At 32.6% G+C, this 21,114-nt stretch overlaps 3 protein-coding genes across 4 annotated transcripts; 2 read left to right on the plus strand and 1 right to left on the minus strand.

Moving 5' to 3' along the window:
• Nucleotides 1-1,035: 1,035 nt before the first annotated feature.
• Nucleotides 1,036-4,502, plus strand: LOC124531810 (vacuolar protein sorting-associated protein 54). Its single transcript, XM_047106339.1, has 2 exons — nucleotides 1,036-1,281; nucleotides 1,504-4,502. The coding sequence occupies exons 1-2, from the start codon at nucleotides 1,187-1,189 to the stop codon at nucleotides 4,061-4,063; spliced, it is 2,655 nt and encodes an 884-aa protein (XP_046962295.1). The 5' UTR covers nucleotides 1,036-1,186; the 3' UTR covers nucleotides 4,064-4,502.
• A 1,449-nt stretch (nucleotides 4,503-5,951) lies between these two features.
• On the minus strand, nucleotides 5,952-8,188 carry LOC124531985 (UDP-N-acetylglucosamine--dolichyl-phosphate N-acetylglucosaminephosphotransferase). Its single transcript, XM_047106590.1, has 5 exons — nucleotides 7,859-8,188; nucleotides 7,670-7,784; nucleotides 7,344-7,557; nucleotides 6,987-7,218; nucleotides 5,952-6,871 (listed from the first exon to the last, which is right to left on the minus strand). Exons 1-5 carry the CDS (start codon nucleotides 7,996-7,998, stop codon nucleotides 6,391-6,393), a joined length of 1,182 nt encoding a protein of 393 aa, XP_046962546.1. The 5' UTR covers nucleotides 7,999-8,188; the 3' UTR covers nucleotides 5,952-6,390.
• A 628-nt stretch (nucleotides 8,189-8,816) lies between these two features.
• Nucleotides 8,817-20,371, plus strand: LOC124531899 (exocyst complex component 3). 2 transcript variants are annotated; one of them, XM_047106470.1, is made up of 12 exons: nucleotides 8,817-9,133; nucleotides 9,631-9,779; nucleotides 10,219-10,414; nucleotides 11,242-11,496; nucleotides 12,161-12,442; nucleotides 12,925-13,107; nucleotides 14,268-14,426; nucleotides 15,186-15,293; nucleotides 16,165-16,344; nucleotides 17,763-18,161; nucleotides 20,073-20,201; nucleotides 20,253-20,371. In XM_047106470.1, the coding sequence occupies exons 1-12, from the start codon at nucleotides 9,041-9,043 to the stop codon at nucleotides 20,325-20,327; spliced, it is 2,208 nt and encodes a 735-aa protein (XP_046962426.1). In that variant the 5' UTR covers nucleotides 8,817-9,040; the 3' UTR covers nucleotides 20,328-20,371. The 2 variants fall into 2 exon arrangements, with proteins under 2 accessions (XP_046962426.1, XP_046962425.1); XM_047106469.1 differs by having other exon boundaries at nucleotides 20,073-20,371.
• Nucleotides 20,372-21,114: the final 743 nt, after the last annotated feature.

The raw sequence follows: 21,114 nt of genomic DNA on the forward strand, positions 1-21,114 counted from the left end.
GTGTATCCTATATGGAGTTCTTTAAAATAAACAAAAAAATAAAAAAAATTGCATCTTCCCTATTATTAAAATAGTATTCGATAAGCAGTTAAAATCTGACCGCAAACGTAATTGAAAATTTAAGAGAAACGTATTGTATCTTTATATCTTTATTTAATATTCTCAAGCTGTTACCGTGCAAAATTATTAGAACATAGTAACATATGAAACTTTGTCAAAGTATTTTAAAAATGGTTATTCTCAAGCGTAGGATGTTATATTAAAAATATGCAGATTTTATTTGATTTGAGAAGGCCACCCATCGATGGCGGCGCCATGGCCAATTCAATTCAAGTATCCATAGTCATGAATATGCACTATCGCTACCTGGAGAACCGAGCATGTCTTCGTTCTGAAAGGTCGTTTTAAGTCGTACGAAAATTATACAAAACACTTTCGAATATAATTGTAATTGATTTTATAGAGTCCTAGCAATCTGGCCACGCGTATTTTCTTCTTCAAATTTTGTTGATATAGATTTAAAAGATAAAACATGTAATACTTACACTGCATTGGCAAACTTGATTTACATTAGTTTTGTTTTTTAAATGTTTTTCTTTTTTTGTTAAGTCTTGCAGTGTTAACTTCCAATGTATGTTTAAGCGCAATCTAGCAAGCTGAATTAGTTCCAAATATAATTGAATTATAATTTAGTTGCGATAAAAACGTAGTCCTGAGTTAAGCATTATCTGATTTTAGACCCGTAATTGTATGTTTATGTTTTAAAAATTTAATTAATATTTTTCGATTTATTTGATTTTGTTAGCCAGACCCATCGTGGAAATCAATCCTTTTGTATATTTTTATATAAAATAATTGGGATTTCAAATAAACAAAATGATGAATAAACCAAAGTCCGAATTTTTTTTATTGCATTTTAGAAATACTGAAAAAAAATAACCAAAATAATATTATTCTATAGTCAATTTTTTAAACTTACAACATCAAACTATCGTCGTAACTGCACTGTTGTTTTTTAAGTTGTCATAATTGTCAAACGCCAAAATTAAATGTCACCAGTCATACTGACAGCCTATATGTACTTTTCACCAACATACCATGTATACTTTAATTTCTGTTAATTTAATATTCAGATGATATTAAAAACACATAAAACATTTACTCTCATAAGTAGGACAAAGATGTTATGGAGGACAAGTCCATCTCAAATAAGACGCCAATATGGCAAAACTGTGTGCATTGCCCAAACCTGCTGTTCGATACTGCCACGGAATTCGAAAGGTTTATATTTTATATATTTTAAATGATTAGGTTCTTAAAAATGTAGATTAATTTTAAATATATTGTCTAAGAGTTTTATATGTGCTCACCATCTTTACATATATAAAATAGAGTATTATTTGTAAATAAAACGAATACTACACGTATTTTTTAATTAACCTATTATATAAAAACACAAACATAATCAGTAATCATATTTTTAATGTACGCTTTGTATTTTAGACATATTCAAGAAAAGCACAGTATTAAAGAGGGAACCATCATATTATGTCAATATGGACAAAATGGCATATGTTCAGCATTACAATTTGGAGATTTACGAAAAGCTGGTTTTAAATATCATGTGAGGCAATACCACGTTTATAAGACTAATACCAATGATGATTGGACATTTTACTCATCATCACAGAATCTGCCCGCAGTTCTAAATGATCCAAACAGAGGAAAACAAAGTAACTTTTTTACAAAAACATGGGGTGATGGTTTTATAGAGAAAGTAGAAATTTATCCTAGTCCATATTTACCAGAAATAAGTTTATTACATTTTGAGTCATATTGTAAGAAAATTTCAAGAAGATATAGAAGACACTGTCAACTTAAAGAAAATTTGCCGAATAAAACTAGAACACCTGTTGTAGAAAATGTTTGTGAAGTACCAAATATTTTTTATGATCAATCCTTAGCACTTAACGATCCAAAGGTATTTTGTAAAGTATTTCCTGGTCTTGCTGATACACAAGACATTAACTCTACTATAAGGTCATTACAAGAAACATTGAGCACATACCTGGATGTAGTTGAAATGAAAATATCAAAACAAGTTGCACAGAAATCAGATGCTTTCTTCCATGCAATGCTTTCACATGATACTATTATGGAACAAATGGCGAGAGCTGTTAGGACTGTCCAAAATACAAGAAAAGATATTAAAGATGTCAAACAAAACCTCAGCGAGAGTCCATTGAAATTAATTAGTTTGACAAGGATAAATCAAAATCTTAATAATGTGCATGATCTTTTAAAATTAATGGGTACAGTTCAACAAACACAACCAATGATACAACTTCTTCTAAGTACATCAGACTATGTTGCAGCTCTAGACTTAATCAGTTCTACACAAAAAGTATTATCAACACGGTTATCAGGTATTCAAGCCTTTCGACATTTATCTCCTCAACTGACAGAAATGAAAAGATTAATACACAAAATGTTAAGTAATGAATTTTTAAGATTTATTGTATCCGATCTCAATAGACCTCTCAAAGATCAAACAGATTTGCCAGAAAGAGATAAAGTAGTATCTATTGTATCAGGAATTCTTCGCTTAAAGGAATTTGATTTTCTTGACATTTTTAAAACAGAAGCAATGACTTCAATTCAGGCTACTATTAAACAATGTCTGGTAGAAATTGTTTCAGAGAGGGATGGAAGCACCGAAATTGTATTGAGGGGTTCAAATAGCGACACATGGCTACTTTGTAATGAGGGCATCACCTTTCTTCAGAAAGTTACACCAAACTTAGTAAATTTATTTAAAAGAATTTTATCTATAAGCAATTTAATTCTAGATATAAGCCAAATGGGTGATATAGTAGGAAATGACAATGAAGAAATTTGGACTCAGGAAGAATTGCTTTTAATAGAAGAAAAAGTAAAAAAAGTTATTATCTCTCTTTCTGACTATAGTAATGAAAGATGTGCCAATCTTATAGTCACAAAGACTGATAAGGAATATGCATTAACAGATCTATCACAATTATCTAAATTATCTGACTTAATAGATCATTTTTCGAAAGAATGTGCGAAAATAACAGGACATTATAGTAGTGCAATGAAACTGGCATTAAGAAGTTTTGCTATGAAATACATTCAAAATTTGCATTCTGAACGAAGATCACAACTTACAGCTGCTCTCAATGCTGAAAGATGGAAAGTTGCAGATGTACCATGTGAGCTACAAAGTGTTATAAATAATATATGTGAGGTTGGGGAAATCCCTCTTGTACTAAATTATGAAAGTGGAAAACCTGATGGAAAATATTTAATTATCAACAAAGAAAACTATGCTGTAGTTTCTACAGTGCAACTACTAATTAAAATCTTACTTGAATACTGTGATGCAACCAAGCAATCACCAGATATTGTTCAATATATGGTACATTGTATGTTAGAACTTATTAGAATGTTTAATTCTCGGTGCTGTCAGCTAGTATTAGGTGCTGGAGCAATACAGAGTGCAGGTTTGAAAACAATATCAACATCAAATTTGGCTTTAGTGTCAAGATCTTTACAAGTTATTCTATGGCTTTTACCTTTAATTATGAAGTTATTGGAAAAAATGCACTCAAAAGAGGTTTCATTAAATGGTTTTACTAGCTTAGAAAATGACATAACTTTACATAAAAAAGAAATTGAAAGTAAAATATGCTTGATTGTAAGTAATATGCTAGGTTCTCAGTTGGGAGGCTGGGAAGCCAAACCTCCCGTTCCTTCACAAACATTCCGAAATATATCAAAACATTTAGTAAAACTTCATGAAGCTCTTATTGATATTTTGCCACTAGAACAAATTAGTAATATATATATGAAAGTACATTATAACTTTAAAGACAAATTGAGAGAACAATTGACAAAGATGAATATAGTTGCGAATGGTAGCCCTCAACATGGTGTCGTTACCTCCGAGTTAACCTTTTATTTACAGACTCTCAAAACTCTAAGAGTGATTAATGATAATGATACCGAAAATGATAATATATTATATGACATTTGGTTAAACTAACAAATTAAATTACTATAGCATTTTACACTGTAAACTTAGTTGAAATTAATTTTTAAATACAAATTATCAAAAATTATAAATAAATGTCGTATTGTTGAAAAAACAATTAATATAATAAAATATATATATAAAAGTAATGCATCATGCTTACCTTTTTTTAATTATGATTAAATATACATGTTTAATAAATTGATCTTACTGTTTAATTTTTATATTTGATTTTATATTTAAGTCTCAATGTAATTAGAAAATAAATTATTTACCATTCCCTTTTACATGAGCCTTTATTTCGTAAGGCTTTAAATATTAGAATATAATCAATAAATGTGTACATAGGTTGCATATTTCATATTAAAATAATTGTAAATAAAATATTCATGTTTCTATAGTTCCTCAGTAAAAGATTAAATGACGTGAGGAAGAGTGGTGTATGCTTGAATGATTTTCTTTCAATATTTACTATGATTCCTTTAACAATATATTTTTTAATGTTAAAAAATATATATACCGAAATGTATTTTGTAGTGTATCGATTTATTAATAAGTAGGGCTGCTGACATCTAGCTTATTTAAAGACAAATAAATTTTCGCTCATCTTGAGTACAAGAAAAAAAAAATACAGACGAATTGATAACCTCCTCCTTTTTGAAGTCGGTTGATTATCAGATAAGGCAACGGGTTCTAAAATTGTGTCAATAGCATTGCTTCGCTTTAGAGTGATCTAAGTTTGAAACAGATTGAAAATTATTAAATGTAATATGTATATTTAATATTTTGTTTTCTAAATAAAATTAATTATTTAATGAAAACTGGATATGCTTTGAAAAATTAATACTATACCGTTAAAGTCATAGAAATTAATCTATTATTATTATTCACTATCAATTTATAAATATTGTATAATTTATAAATATTGTGTTGTCTGCACTGCAATTAGGGCTTTTCTTAAAACCCAGATCGCGCCGAAAATTTAAATTTCTTTAAAATATTTGGTATTTGTCTAGATTTAGCTATCTACTTCCAAATCAAAGCACAATCAAGCACCTTTCTTTTGAGATCTTATATTTCTCTGGTCTTGTTAGACTGCTATGCAACGGACCAAGCGAGGCAGTAAATGTAAAAGGTAGTATTTTCCGCTTATCGGTTTTACTTCAATTGTTCCAAATTTACTTATTTTCAATTCATTCAACATTCCCATTGAAGTTGGAATACAGATAAATAAATCTTAGATTTACGTATTTCATACGATTTGCTAATTGCTAATTACTTAGCTATATTGTGCACTAATAAAGATTTATGATTGCTATATATTTATTTAAAACTAGCTGTGCCTGCGACGAATTATTGTAGCCTAAGTTACTCCTTATATATCAGTTATCCGTCAGTGAAAGTCTCGTCAAAATCGGTCCAGCCGTTCCAGAGATTAGCCACAACAAACAGACAACAATTAAAAAAAAGTTATTTTTAGTATATGTACCGTGTATACATACAAATGCATTGTTGAAAAAAGGCCTATTTTAATATTACAAACAGACACTTCAATTTTACTATATGTATAGGTACAACACTATTATTTTACCTACTTATATCCATTTAATTTACTTCCAAAATTCCAATAACAGATTCGTCGATGTTCAAAGCGGCATTTTTTCACCAACCTACAGTGAATAATGAATATCATAGATAAATCAAGCTCTCAACCATGATATTGCATCGATTTGCTGTCAATGTTGTTCATTTCATTTAGCTTTTATCCTTATATGGTTGGAGGCATAGATAATACATATAAACTGGTTGGAGTAAATGATTTTAACTGATAGCGTATGGTTGATACATTCTTATAACTCTGATTTGTAACGTTGCAGCAGAAAAGAGAAATAAAACAATATTATAACAATGTTGAATTTATTTCATTCAACAATATCAATTTCATATTTCTATATAATATTCTTACCAAAACTTTGGCTAGAATCTAATCATTTCATCGGTCGGTCCATCTCACAGCCTCATTTTTTTTTATGTAGTAAATTACAACTTACAAGTTTATTCGGTCCAAGTATATTCTCGGTTATTTTATATACAAAAAAAGGGATTTGTTTTGATGTAATATAATAATCTTTTGTTAATTTCATTAATACTTATAATTATGATCCAATTAGTTAGTAAATAGATCTATTTAAATAGCACATAATTTACTAAGACTGGTTAATTTCACCTAACTCATATGTATCTTGTCAGTATTGAATTTCTAAATAAAAATGCTTTTAACATCACTTTTATACATATAATTATATTTTTGTATAAAATTTCAATAAAATTGGTGAAGATCAATAAAAATACGAGGCCATTGGATATCTTACTAAAAATGCAATACATGTACACAGAACTTGAAATACTAACAAACTTGATGTTAATCGAACTTCAGACATTGGTCCAAATTTTATCAAGAATAGGTTTATTAGTGTCATGTTGTTAATTATAATAGAGCCATCATCTTCCTGCTTATCAACTAGCCGAAACAATGTCAATACTTGTAAAATATTCTTATGTAACATACTCATATCTTTTTTCAAAATTACAGTTTTACTTGGATAAAGTAAATCTGTTTCTGCACTATACTTCGGAAGTCTATGTCTTGGGCAAGGTATGATATGAAAAAGTTGTGGCACAGAATACACAAAATTGATAATTTGAGGCAGGAAAAATAATAAAACAGTTTTACTGAAGTGGCTGAGGATGGCAACTACTGCAAAGGTCATGCCTGATACATAACAAAAGGTATCTCCCACAAAAACTTTTGATGGATACCTGAAACATACAATTGTAATTTTATCATTTTGAATTAATCATACAAAAAAATAAATATTATAATTATTAATAAAAATATAAGTAGTAGTTGTTATAATACCTTAGTGAAACTTACCAGTTATGTTTTAATAAGGCCAGTGTGGTGGCAAGATATGGAATCATAATATGAAGAGAAAAGCTATGAGCTTTGAATTGATCACCTCTTAATTCAATTATATCAAAAATTATTATAGACAATGCTATTATGGCTGATTGACCCACTTCAAGACCATTTATTCCAGCCAATATATTTATAGCGTTGGTGCAGAAAACTGCTAACATACCCATATAAATATAGTACAAGAAACCTGTAATAAATGTAAATTATTTTAAACAAAAATATATGTAATATTATCATGCTTCAAAAATAAATTTTGAACCTTAAATTAATTTACAATTATGACATTCTTATAATAAAGAAATGTTTACTAACCAATATTGACAGAATTTCCAAAAATATGCCTCAGAGGTATTGGTACAATGAAAGTAGTAGAATTAAAATTTACATAGTAAACAACTAGTAATGGTAAAGAAGCTACTGTTGGAAGAAGTAATTTGTATCTCCATTTCAAATTTAATACATCATCTGCAAATCCCAGCAGCAACATACAACATATTGACAATAATGCTGCCAATAACTCTGCAAACTGGAAAAAACATTAAAATATATTAATTATAATATGTATGGGTATCATAAAATTTTACACTTTTTTAACATTTAATGTTTTATATTTAAATTAGTGTTTAAAATGACTTTACCTCATTATGAGGAAAATTTCCTCGATCCATCAGATCATTCCCAAAAACAATTGGTATGAACATAAAAATTGTCACCAAGAAAACACATCCTGATACAACTCCGATAGCTTCAGGTCTGTAAATTTAATAGTTATAAATATTCTGTTTATATGCAGTAGCAGTAACTTATTTATCTATATATAGACATACATTTTTTCTTTAGAAACCTTACAAAGATCAATACCAAATAATCCAGCATTTATGAAAAGATTTTTAATTTTAGGTATTAACTCGTCAGTTATAAGGTAGGATACAATAGATAAAAATATTAAAATTATGATTGACCACATCTTTCTGTATTAAACTTTCAGCAGTTATAAAGTACTTAATTCTAATGATCAAGGTTTTCTTATCATATAAATCCCTAACTTATAAATTATCGTTCATTTTAAGAAATATTTTAATAATACATTTTTATCGAGAACAACACGATAAAATAACATTTTGTCATATTTGACATTCAAATTGTTATCACAAGTCAGAAGTCATAACATCATTATCACCAAACGTCAGTAATAGTGTTGCCCGTTGTCGTCGATGTTCACTTGTCAGAAATAAAATAAAAGCCGTGTGTTGTATTTGAAGTTTTATTGTTGGAATGGTTGTGACAATTCGATTGCTAAAATCGTCCCCTGAGTGGCGATTGCAACGAACAGCGACTGATTTTCAATAATGTGGAGAAAAACGTTTTCCTCTCGGCTGTCTATGATATCGATGGCTCTGATGCATTGGAATTATAATAAAAGACATTCTGACTAAACAACATATGACTGGATACACTTCCCTGAGCTAGGTCTTATTCGATGCTGAAAATATAAATTATCAAAAACTTTACGTCATTAAAGCATAACAATGCCATGTTCTATATTTAGGGACAAAGCGTATGCACCAAGGCTGTAATATTACACGATTAATTAAAAAAACATACTATTACAGTTTTCTTATTCAAATTAAATCAGTATCAAAATAGAGAATTGCTATATTTGCTTTGATATTTTGTATTTTGCAAGATTTTTATTCCTTTATGAACTTACATGATTTTTATAAAATTATTACTGGCAGCACTAAATCATAAATCATATTTAATTTAATGTCATTAAATATTATTTTGTAAATAGTTGTTAGTCATATAATAACATTTTAATATAATAATAATATTAAAATCTATAATTTACATTATAATATAAGAATATCCTTAGGTATAATATGTGAAATACTAAATTTGTTTATAAATGAACTTAATACAAGAGTAAAAACCACATAACAAGAGTAGGTGTAAATTATCAACATACCTAGGCTTAAAAATCTAATAGCTATATTTTTATAATAAATATGAGCACAATGGATGAAATTGAGGAGGAATCAAGAGCTGCCGCTGAAAAGATGGTTATGAATATGATGCAAAGACCGGGACAGTTAGAAAAGGTGAGTAGGGTTTTTACTTTCAAACAATTTGAATAATCTCGAGTAAACTTAATTGTGGTTTGAGAGGTGTTTTAACTTCATATTTAAATATAAATTGATTATAAATTAACCATTTTTAATTAATAAATTAACCCATTATTATGTACCCATAATTTACTTTGTATGTATGTGGGCGTATATATTAAAACTACCAGTATAGTTTAAAATACATATTTATATATAGTTTATATCAATATCGAACTTGATAGGTGTAGATATAAAATATGATATTTATTTAAGATATATGTATATAAGAGATTATTTGGAATACCAAAAATTATTAAACATTATATTTTAATAATTTTGTTGATATTATGTGGAGACAGATCTCTGCCGGGCAATATAATATAATAAAATCATACATCATGTATATAATAAAAAAAAAAATCCTTATAAGTTATGCCAAGCTTTTTTAGGAAAATATTGTAATGTAATTTACATGTGAATGTTCTCCTTAGGTGGAACAATATAAAAAAAGAATAACACACAAGAAGGCATCAATTGAAGCACAATTGAAATCTGCAGTTCAAGGAAAACTTGATGGAGTTAGAGTTGGCTTAAGGCAATTACAAGAATGTCTGGATGATGTACAACAAATCAGTTTGAAGTGAGTAATCTATGTAGATTTCAATAATAAATAAGGTTTTATAAATTTTTAAATCATCTTTAAATTGCTCTCATTTTTTGTAAGTAGTGTCAAATTAATGTTATTTATTAAAACCATTGTCAAAACAATAATAGTTTAAACTGAAAATTGTAAATCAAAGCCGGGAAATGTTCTCATGCTGAGCTAAAGTCTATGTATAAAAAATAGGAAGTTGATCATTAAGACCACTTTCCGTCTTGCTGCTCCAAAGCAGTGTGGTTAATACTGCAGAATTTCATTCGATGCATATCATGACACAACTCATAGAGTTTGTCTTTGTGCCAAATGTGAGATGAATAATAACACATCTTACATACATGACAATTCAGTAACCCCATCAATTTACTGAGTAGCCAAGGCTTATAATTGTGTATATGATTGTCTTTGTAAATTATTCCAGAATGGATGAATTAGAAGACCTATTAACTGGTGTTCCACCGTTAGTGGCCTCATTGCAAGCAGTAAGGGAGGAAGATTCACGTCATTCCCAGTATGTTACAGCCATGGATAGCTTGAAACATATCTTTACAGTTCCTGAAAGTGTTGCCAAAACAAAACAATGGATTGGAGAAGGAAAGCTATTGCATGCCCATCAGGTATATTATTCATTTAATTAGATGGCATTGTCTTGCTTAGATATAAGGCATTTAAGGCATGAAATGCACATATATTCTAGACACTGAAGACTACCGTTAGGTTGTTAGAAATTTTATTAAAAAAGCATAGATTTTGGCTCAATTTATAATAAGTAACTAATGGAAATATGTGTACAGAAAACAGTCAAATTTTTGAAAAAAATATAGAATCATTATCAATGTAAAAAGATTAGGCGAATTATTTGTATTTGTAGAACTCAAGTTACATATTGTGCCTCTATCACTGTAATTAATGTCTTATGTTTTATGTATAAATTAAAAATAGTAAAGTAAATTAACAGCCCGTAAATTTCCCACTGCTGGGCTAATGGCCTCCTCTCCCATTAAGGAGAAAGCTTGGAACATATTCCACATTGATCCAATGCTGGTTGGTGGAATGCACATTTGAAAAAATTCTAATTAATTACTTAATGTATATATACCAAACTCAAACGTATAAAGATAGCTGAACGAACAGCTTTACACACAACAACAGCCTGTAATTTTCCTTTGAGAAGACGGTTCAGAACGTATTCCATCACGCTGTTTCAATGCACGTTGGTGGAATATACATGTGGCAGAATTTCTATGAAATTAGTCATATGCAGGTTTCCTCACGAAGTTTTCCTTCACCGCCGAGCTTGAGATGAATTATAAACACAAATTAAGCACATATATAAAGTGGTGCTTGCCTGGGTTTGAACCCGAAACCATCGGTTAAGATGCACGCGTTCTAACCACTAGGCCATCTTGGCTCTAATAAAAAAATAACTTATACAAATTTGCAGTGCCTTAGTGACCTGGAAAACTCGAGAGATGATTTGCTATATGAACTGCATAGATTACCCAATCAATCATCCCATGACAAAATTATGCTCAAAGCGTACTTTGAAGATGTTGAGATGGTTTCAAACTTGCTCGAGAAGCAGATTAAGCTTATTCTAGCGAGAACATTGAACACGGTTCGCAAGGAGCCAACCGTGATTGTGACGGCTCTTAGAATTATAGAGAGGGAGGAAAAAAGGGATCAAATGGCAATACAGGTAATGTTTTAAATATGTAGTGTTTACACCACTAACATTGTCGTATGAATGTGAGATGTATGCGTTAGTGTGTGTAAGCATTTAATAGATTTAAATTATTTTTAATACAGTCGCCAATAAACCACGTCCCGAGCAATTCAATTTTCTAAGCCCGTACAAAGAGCATTAAGCCTTAAGTGCATATACATGTAGTATAATAACATTTATCTTCAACTTTATTCAATTTACTTTTGTTTGGTTTATTATAAGGCGAAATAAGAGATGATATTATGATCATTATTCAATTTTATTCAGTAAATGTTTTTTTTTATTATATAAAGTAGTAAGAAAGGATTGATATGTTGTAACATGTTTGTATTTTTAATTCTGTGGATAATAAAACATTACCAAAATACGTATGCAATTATAAGAACTTATAACTCCGACTAATAACTCTGACGACCTCCGTGGTCGAGCGGTGTGTACACCGGTTTTCATGGGTACACCATTCCGAGGTCCTTGGTTCGATTCTGGGCTGAGTCGATGTAGATTATCATTAATTTTCTATATTGTCTTGGGTGTTTGTGGTATTGTCGTTACTTCTGATTTTCCATAACACAAGTGCTTTAGCTATTTACATTGATATCAGAGTAATTTGATGTTGTCTCATATTTATAACTTTCAGCAACAAGATCAGTCTGGTTTCATGCCACCCGGGAGACCAAAGAACTGGCGTACAAAGGCATTCGAAGTATTGGAGTGTGCGGTTGCTCAACGCGTAGAGGGAACTCGCGTGGACGAGCGAGAGGACAACAAGCTGTGGCTGATACGCTACCTCGAGCTCACGAGGCAGCTGATTTTGGAAGACTTGAGGGTCGTCAAGACGCTATGCGTTCCGTGCTTCCCGCCGCACTACGATATCGTCAATAAATATGTTAATATGTATCATACATGTTTGTCCTCTAGTGTAAGTATCTCGTTATCTTCAAATAATGTTCCAGTAAGATCTTTACTAACATAAGAATTAACAACATTAAATGCTTAAATATATATATATATATATATATATATATATATATATATATATATATATATATATATATATATATATATATATATATATATATATATATATATATATATATATATATATATATATATATATATACAAATATGAACTAAAACTAGTTACTGTATAAATCTTGACAAGAATGCTAGCAGCGTTTCCGCTTTGAATCGCAATTCCGATCCTCTGCGCAAAAAAGTAAAGTTCCAGTAATGAATTAATTATAAACGTTTGGTCACTGATACTGTTCCAAAATTAACTTTTTTTATTTTTAGCAAAAAAATTAAAAAAAAATCAAATATTTTGTATCGACGTTAAAGAAAAAAACACGGTATATTTAAAATGTATGTAGTATATTTATATTATTATATTTGTTGTTTCAGTTGCAAGACATAGTTCAGAACGGCCTAGAAGGTAATGAATACGTTACTCTACTGTCCTGGATTCTGAACACGTACCCCGGTACAGAGCTGATGGGCAGCCCGGAGGTGAACGTAGATGTCTCTGTATTACCACCACTTCTGAGCGAAGAGGTCATGCAAAAATTGCAAGATGAATATCTGCAGGTGAGACAGATAATGCTATGGTTGTTGGTTGGTTTTCCAGAAGTGCGAGTGGCGTATAGTATGACACAAATTAGATGTAGCATCGGAAAATGCAATAGAATGAAAATAAAACCGATTACTGCCGATTTACACAACCAATGGAAATAGCTCTCTATCGCGCCATTCGACGCTATTCGTCGCTATAGATTCACGCGTCAGAGAAAGCAAGTGCATGTAAATCGACGCGTCAAATTGACGACTATATTAGGTCATATGATATTACAAGTTATTACGTTTGTGCAAAGATCATATTTGTGTAAGAAAATAAATATTGATAATTTGGGATAGCGTACTCAATTCGGATGTGATCGGTTTTACGAATTTTGCCGATGCGACATCTAAGTTGTGTCGTACTATATATAAGTATAGATAGAGCACGAGTTGAATGCAGTCGGGGCGTGGGGTAAAGAGCGGGATCACCTCCCCCGCTGTCCGCACGCCCCTCCTCGCTCGCCCGCAGTCTAGTGTTGTTCCATCCTTGACAGCTATCGTACGCTTGCCGTGTTACCGCATTATTATTGTTGAAGTAGTGTTATTTTTTTATTTGAATAATGACCACCGATTCAACCATGTGTGAATCTGATGATAATAATAATAAATACATTTTTGTGTTTTTTTTTTTTTATTTCGTTTTGTGAAATAATTAATAAAAATGTATGATCGGTATTATTTTGCCTTTTTTTTCATTATGCTAACCTAGTAAGTTTTGATATATAATATATATTATATTATTATATGTGTATTATTTGGATGTAGTTGTGTGTAGTTTATTATTATACTGTAATATTAGTCTACTTAAATTATTATCATCTCTTAATTCTATTTGCACTTACCTGTTCTCTCGTCTTAAGTTCCTGTCACCAAAGGTTGTCTGTGAGAGATCGCTATAAGCGATAAGACCGCCTTTGCGCACCATTTTTTGTTTTTTGTCTCTCTGTTACCCATTGTCGTGTAATGTGTTGTGCAATAAAGTATTTTAAATAAATAAATAAATAAAATTATGGATATTAATTACTCACAATATAATGAGTATTTCGGTCGTCAATTATAATTAGGTCACAGCACTATCGAATTCCTGAGCTCTGCATTCGACTCGTGCGCTATATATAAAACGTTTGCAGAAAATGGAGTCTAACTACATGGAGTGGATGGAGAAGACTCTGGAGTCGGAGCGCGCCGAGTGGGCGGGCGAGCGCTCGCCGGACGTGGAGCCGCACACGAGCGCCTTCCACACGCACGCGCCCGTCATCATCTTCCAGATGATCGACCAGAACCTACAGGTCTATTCTAGAAATTTCTAGGACATAGGAATACATTATTCTCACGAGTTAAAACTTTTGTATAGTACTATAATACAATTATTGACGTTTATTAATATATAATAACTGTTTTGAAAGTCTCTCATACGTAAGGAGGAAGAAAAAATACGTATATGAATATGATGCCCTGTATATGAATCTGCCTGATGACAAAGTTAAGTCGTAAAATAATAAGGCCTCCACTTGTTTGTTACACTAGGACCAAGAACCACAAAATCAGGCCCTGTACTAAAAAATAGAGAGAGAATCTTGCCGAGATTCGCTACTAGTTGCACAATATGTGGTCCTGGCGATACGGAATTTACAATCTCCATTTTACTCACGACGTGCTCTATGGATTCGTAACATTCAAAAACAGACAACTTCATAAAAATGGAGTCGAGGTGGCCCAGTGGTTAGAACGTGTGCATCTTAACCGATGATTGCGGGTTCAAACCCAGGCAAGCACCGCTGTTTTATCTGCTTAATTTGTCTTTATAATTCATCTCGTGATCAGCGGTGAAGGAAAACATCGTGAGGAAACCTGCATGTGACAAATTTCATTGAAATTCTGCCACATGTGTATTCCACCAACCCGCATTGGAACAGCGTGGTGGAATATGTTCCAAACCTTCTCCTCAAAGGGAGAGGAGGCCTTTAGCCCAGCAGTGGGAATTTACAGGCTGTTGTTGTCTTAAAAATGAAAAGGAAATATAAGAAATGAATTTGTTTTGTTTTTAGGTGACCGAGACTATAAGCAAGGAGATCACCTTCAAAGCCCTGCTGCTGAGTATTGATCAAGTGACGCGCTTTGGAAACATGTACAGAGAGGGCGTCATACAGTTCAAGGTGAGATCTATCCTATAGACCCAGGTGGTATAGCCCCGCCTCTATTAAACATCATTTATTAAACATTAAATTTGCAACTAATGTAACATTACAAATTTCTTACATATTTTTTTCGTAAACTTATTTTAAAATCATTACAAATTATACAACGAATTTTAATGCATTTTTTTTTAATAGTGATTCGGGAGGAAGGTTTTTGTATATTGGCAATACACTAAAGAAACACGGATAATTTTAAAAGTTTCTAATATGACGTCATAAATAAGCAATATTTATTCTAGCGGCAAGATACAATGGCTGAATTTATTATCGATATAATATATTCAAATCTTTGTTTTTTTTGCAAGTAGTATCTGATTAAAAAGGTTTAATAAAAAAAATTTAAAATAAGTTTAAGTAATATATTCGAACGAAATCAATTTAAATAACGTTCTGTTGCCTGTTCTGAATACTAATATTATTTCTATTATCATTTTCTACAATAAACATATATTTATAAAATAGATAAAATTTTACTGTCAACACAAATATAACACCGACTACGAGGTCGAGTGTAAGAGTGTGATGTACACGTTTACACAAAAAAAGGTTATCTTCGCGGTACCCTAACATTTGTAGTTTAGAAATGAAATTCGATAAATTTTATGACTAACTGCACGTCACTATCGACAATAAAGAACAACAATTTGCTCCTTTGATGTTATTATTTATTAAATACGAAACTTCATGAGCGGGGAAACGTCAAAACGGCCATCATAGCGTGCCGCAACTATAGTATCAGTATTGCACCCGTGCGAAGCCGGGGCGGTCGCTAGTAGTGACGTCCGAGGCCGAAAAAAAGAGCCGGCTGAAGTAATGGCGGCTGTTGCAGAACGCGCACTTCGCGGACCGGTCGCGCGTGGCGTACTTCACGCACCACATGATCACCATCGTCAACAACAGCGAGCAGATGGTGCGGCTGGCGCAGCAGACGCAGAGCCGCCGCTGGCCGCCCGCGCTGCACCACCCGCCCGCCGAGCGCAGCTTCCAGCGCCTTCTCGACACCTTCCAGGTGCCATTCTATAAACTAGGCTTGCTGAGGATTCCCCTTCCGCTTCCTCGTAATGCGAAAGTTCCGCAATATTTTGGGTTCCTCAACCGATACCGCATCCTCATAATGCGAAAGTTCCGCAATATTTTGGGTTCCTCAACCGATACCGCATCCTCATAAATGAAAATTAAAAATTCCTCTTCCGCTATCACTTCCTCAAAATTTAAGAGCAATTTATAAGGAATCTGGAGCTGTAGTAAAAACATCCTACCCTACAGCTACCGCTTCCTCGGGTAAGATTGTAGATTCAATGTTAGCCGAAATGCTAGCCTCTGAACCAATTAGTGACGATGAAAATGAAAGTTTACCAATAGATAGGTGTGTGGTACTAAAGTTACTATTAAATAATGACATTAAGGAAAAACGAATTAATATGCATGAACACAATCTTCTATGGTGGAAAAAATCCTAATCCGCTTTTTCTACCGCTTCCTCATCCACATCCTCTTCCTCGAAAAATATCCTCATCCTCTAAATTTGCGAGTGAAAATTCCTCTTATACACGAAACCCTAGTATAAACGTACACATTGCCCCACAAAATAGTTACTAATTTGTGAAATCTGGTTGGAGTAACAAGTTTATTCTTAAAGTTATTCATTTCGGGATATTTACAATGTTTTTTATTTTTGTTCGGTGGAGCGCGATATTTCGACTTTAGAAATGTCTTGTTTACGAACAAGACAATAAAACATGCTAAATATCCCGAAATGAATAACTTTAATAATAAAAATAACCATTTTAATTTAAAAAAAGTTTATTCTTGATCCTAGTATGTATAATGTACGTCACAATTTCTGGAAATATCATTTATGTTTTTACGTACATAACATTATCAAAAAAAATTGTGAAGTGACAGTCATTATTTTAATTTCTTTGAATTCGCACTTAACGAATCTAAATAGGCTATTTGACTAGTTTTTAAAATCCATTTTATATTATTTAGTAGAGGTTAAGGAACCCAGTAGAAGTTGTTTTTTTTTTTTATTTCTTGTACATATTTGCCGAAAAATATCGTATTAAAAATTCCATATTTAAATAACGCGCAAAAACGCTACTTGGACAATATGGCACTGCAATGGGGTCGGTGACGTCACTTTGCTGTATTTTAATCTGTAGTACATATTGTAGAAAAGCAAGGTTTACATGAAAGTGACTTCATCATAAGCCCGGCCAATCAGGAGCGTTTTGTGTCACGTGACAAACGTTTGAAAAAATGCATTTTTATTTATGGATTTTTGAATAAATTAAGTATTATTTTCAAGTTTCGTTAGTAGATAACCATTTTTAAACTCATAATATACACTGATTACAATAATTGACATTTTATTTTTCGCATTGTCAAATAGCCTATTATAGTTACCGAAGTTCCATTTTACAGAGTTTGCGAGACGAAGCCGCCAAGTTCCTTCTGGAGGAGGCTTTCTTGGATTTGGAGGAACACTTTGACGATCTTTTCACGACCAAGTGGCTCACTTCGAGTATACCGGTGGACACGATCTGCGTCACTCTAGAAGATTACTTCCAGGACTACAATCATTTGAGGGAGAAGAATTTCGAGTACGTCATAAACGAGGCGCAAAACCTCGTCTATAAAAAGTACATAACGGCGATGTTATCGAAGAAAATAACGTTTAAAACCGTCGAGGAAGCCCAGCAGGCCGCCACGAAGATCGTGAAGGAAGCGAATCAGATCAGATCGTTCTTTAGGAGGATTGCGTTGAATGCAGAGGGCGTTAACGTTGATTGGCCCTTTGAAGTTATCAGTGTTTTGGCCGAGGTGAGTTAACTTACAGTAATTTTTTTTATGATATAGGTTAGCGGACGAGCATATGGGCCACCTGATGGTAAGTGGTCACAATGACGCTGTAAGAAATATTACAATTCCTTACATCGTCAATGCGCCACCAACCTTGGGAATGATGTGTTATGTCCCTTGTGCCTGTAGTTACACTGGCTCACTCACCCTTCAGACCGGAACACAACAATACTGAGTACTGTTATTTGGCGGTAGAATAACTGATGAGTGGATGGTACCTACCCAGACGGGCTTGCACAAAGCCCTACCACCAAGAAACTTTAACATATAAATGAAAATAGTTCGAAGGACATTGTTATGGCTATAGAATTTTGTTTCAATCCGGTGAATGATGTGCTGTTTTCCTAATTTGTTTATTAAATAATATATATTAAGAAGTAGTAGTTCCGTTTTCCTTTTTAGATATTACAAAAGAATATAGACATTTTTTAAAAACAAATGAGCAACGATATGTTTGTGACATTTTCAAAAACAAACACAGATTATATAATTAACATAGATACGTAATTTCTATAACATGGCATAGGTTCGTACGTATGTCACGTGAATCGCCTTTTTCCAATATTGAAAAAAGTCCAGCTGAAGATATTGTTTTGGCCACTCAGGATCATCCTATTTACAGCTAAATTCCCACGGGTATATTCTTCAGGGTCGGATTCATGCTCATTCATTCATTAAGCATATTATTCAATACAAGATTTTATAGATGATAAATAAGCGTGGAGTTAATACCTGTTGACTTCCAAGCAGGATACATTAATTTAAATAATTGTATTTAATTAACATGACGTTGTATTTTTTAAATGTTAAAAAAGAGTAACTACTGAGTTTCTTGACGGTTCTTCTCGGTAGAATCTACTTTCTGAACTGGTGGTAGCTTCAGGTGTAAAATGACGATTCAAAAGTGCTTATATAAGCCTACTTGAATAAAGTTTATTTTGATTTTATTTGATTTGATTCACTAATGGGCCTTAATGTAAAAGTTCCCCAGCCAACATGTGACTCAATATACGTCGCAACGTTGAACATTTCTAGAAATTTAAAATCTCATATTTTTTCTGTGGTTCACAAATTAGACAATTCCGGTCTACATGGGCAATAGGGACTTACATATGCAATAATTTATTTCTTTAACCTTCCTATTCCCGTGTCGTACATTAACACATATACCCGTGTCGGTCACTGGGACCGATAGTTCTTACGTCTACTAAATAAATTGCTATCTTTTAACCACACAAATGTAATTTAGGGCTTTTACACAATCAATATAAACTAAACTTTTGGCAATGATAATGTTTATTACTAACTAAAAGTCTTTTTTTACAGCCTTTGAAAAGCAGTACTTATTCTTATAAACTATTTAATACAACAAAAAATATCTCTTCTGAAATCTAACAAAAAAAAAAAGTCTTAAATCTTGAAAATTAATATTTTCCTCTGATGGTCCACCATAGCAGTCAGAGCACACCATAATTGCATGTTCCATACAAAATTATTTCTTGCAAGTAGTGCATTTTATATCATTGACGGAGCAGTTTTATTCCATTTTGTTTGATTAACTTTAAACTGTCGGTCGGACAGAACAATACGTGGGTATAGGAAGGTTAAAAAGATCATTTTTAACCTTCCTATACCCTATTCGCAAATTTCATAGTCCTGATTCTGGTTTTTCTTTCAAAAGCAGTCTGAACCTCAATATAAACATAGTCAACTATATCAGTCAAAGATAGACATGAAAGAAGTATTTTTTTTTAATTAAAATCTAGCAATTTTATTTAAGTTAGATGTATGTTTTATATATGTATTTTATAATAATAATTAAGGATCACATACAAAATAAACACGTGCCCTGTAACCCGAGTCTCGACCCAGGTGCTGCGGTGCCAAGACATCGAGATGCTGTCGCTGGACCTTCACGGTCTGCTGGAGAAGTGCCCGGACGTGTCCGAGGAGCAGCTGGTGCGGCTGCTGGCGCTGCGCGGGGACGTCCCGCGCGCGCACGTGCGCGACACCGTGGCGCACGTGCGCGCCGCCCGCCGCCCGCGCGCGCAGCCGCACGCCGCGCTGCCGCAGCTCTTCAGCTCCATCACCTTCAACGACCGCCTCCTCGCGCACTTCACGCTCTAGGCTCCGCGTGCATGAAGACTCACCCAGCACCGCTTGTCACGACATAGTTTGATTTTAAATAAAAACAATATGCTTTTTATTTTTGAAGTAAGACCAGCACCGCTTGTCATGATATAGTTGGAAATTAAATAAAAATTATATGTTTAATATTTTTCTAGTAAGATTATATTGTACCAGACCGCCTCCTCGCTCACTTCACGCTCTAGGCGCCATGTCCTGACCCAGCACCGCTTGTCACACTAATTGGAAATTAAATAAATACTATATGCTTTTTATTTTTTAAGTAAGATTATATTGTACCAGACCGCCTCCTCGCGCACTTCACGCTCTAGGCCTCGCGTGCATGAAGACTGACCCAGAACCGCTTGTCACACTAATTGGAAATTAAATAAAAATTATATGTTTATTATTTTTCTCGTAAGATTATATTGTATAGTACGACACAAATTAGATGTAGCATCGGAAAATGCAATGGAATGAAAATAAAACCGATTACTGACGATTTATACAACCAATAGAAATAGCTCCCTATCGCTCCATTCGACGCTATTCGTCGCTTTAGATTCTCACGTCAGAGAAAGCAAGTGCATGTAAATCGACGCGTCAAATTGACGAATATATTAGGTCATATGATATTACAAGTTATTACGTTTGTGCAAAGATCATATTCGCATGAGAAATAAATATTGATAATTTGGGATGGCGTACTTAATTCGGATGTGATCGGTTTTACGAAATTTGCCGATGCGACATCTAAGTTGTGTCGTACTATACCAGACCGCCTCGT

The sequence above is a fragment of the Vanessa cardui genome, chromosome 8 (genome assembly GCF_905220365.1).
Source record: "Vanessa cardui chromosome 8, ilVanCard2.1, whole genome shotgun sequence".
Lineage (NCBI taxonomy): Eukaryota > Metazoa > Arthropoda > Insecta > Lepidoptera > Nymphalidae > Vanessa > Vanessa cardui.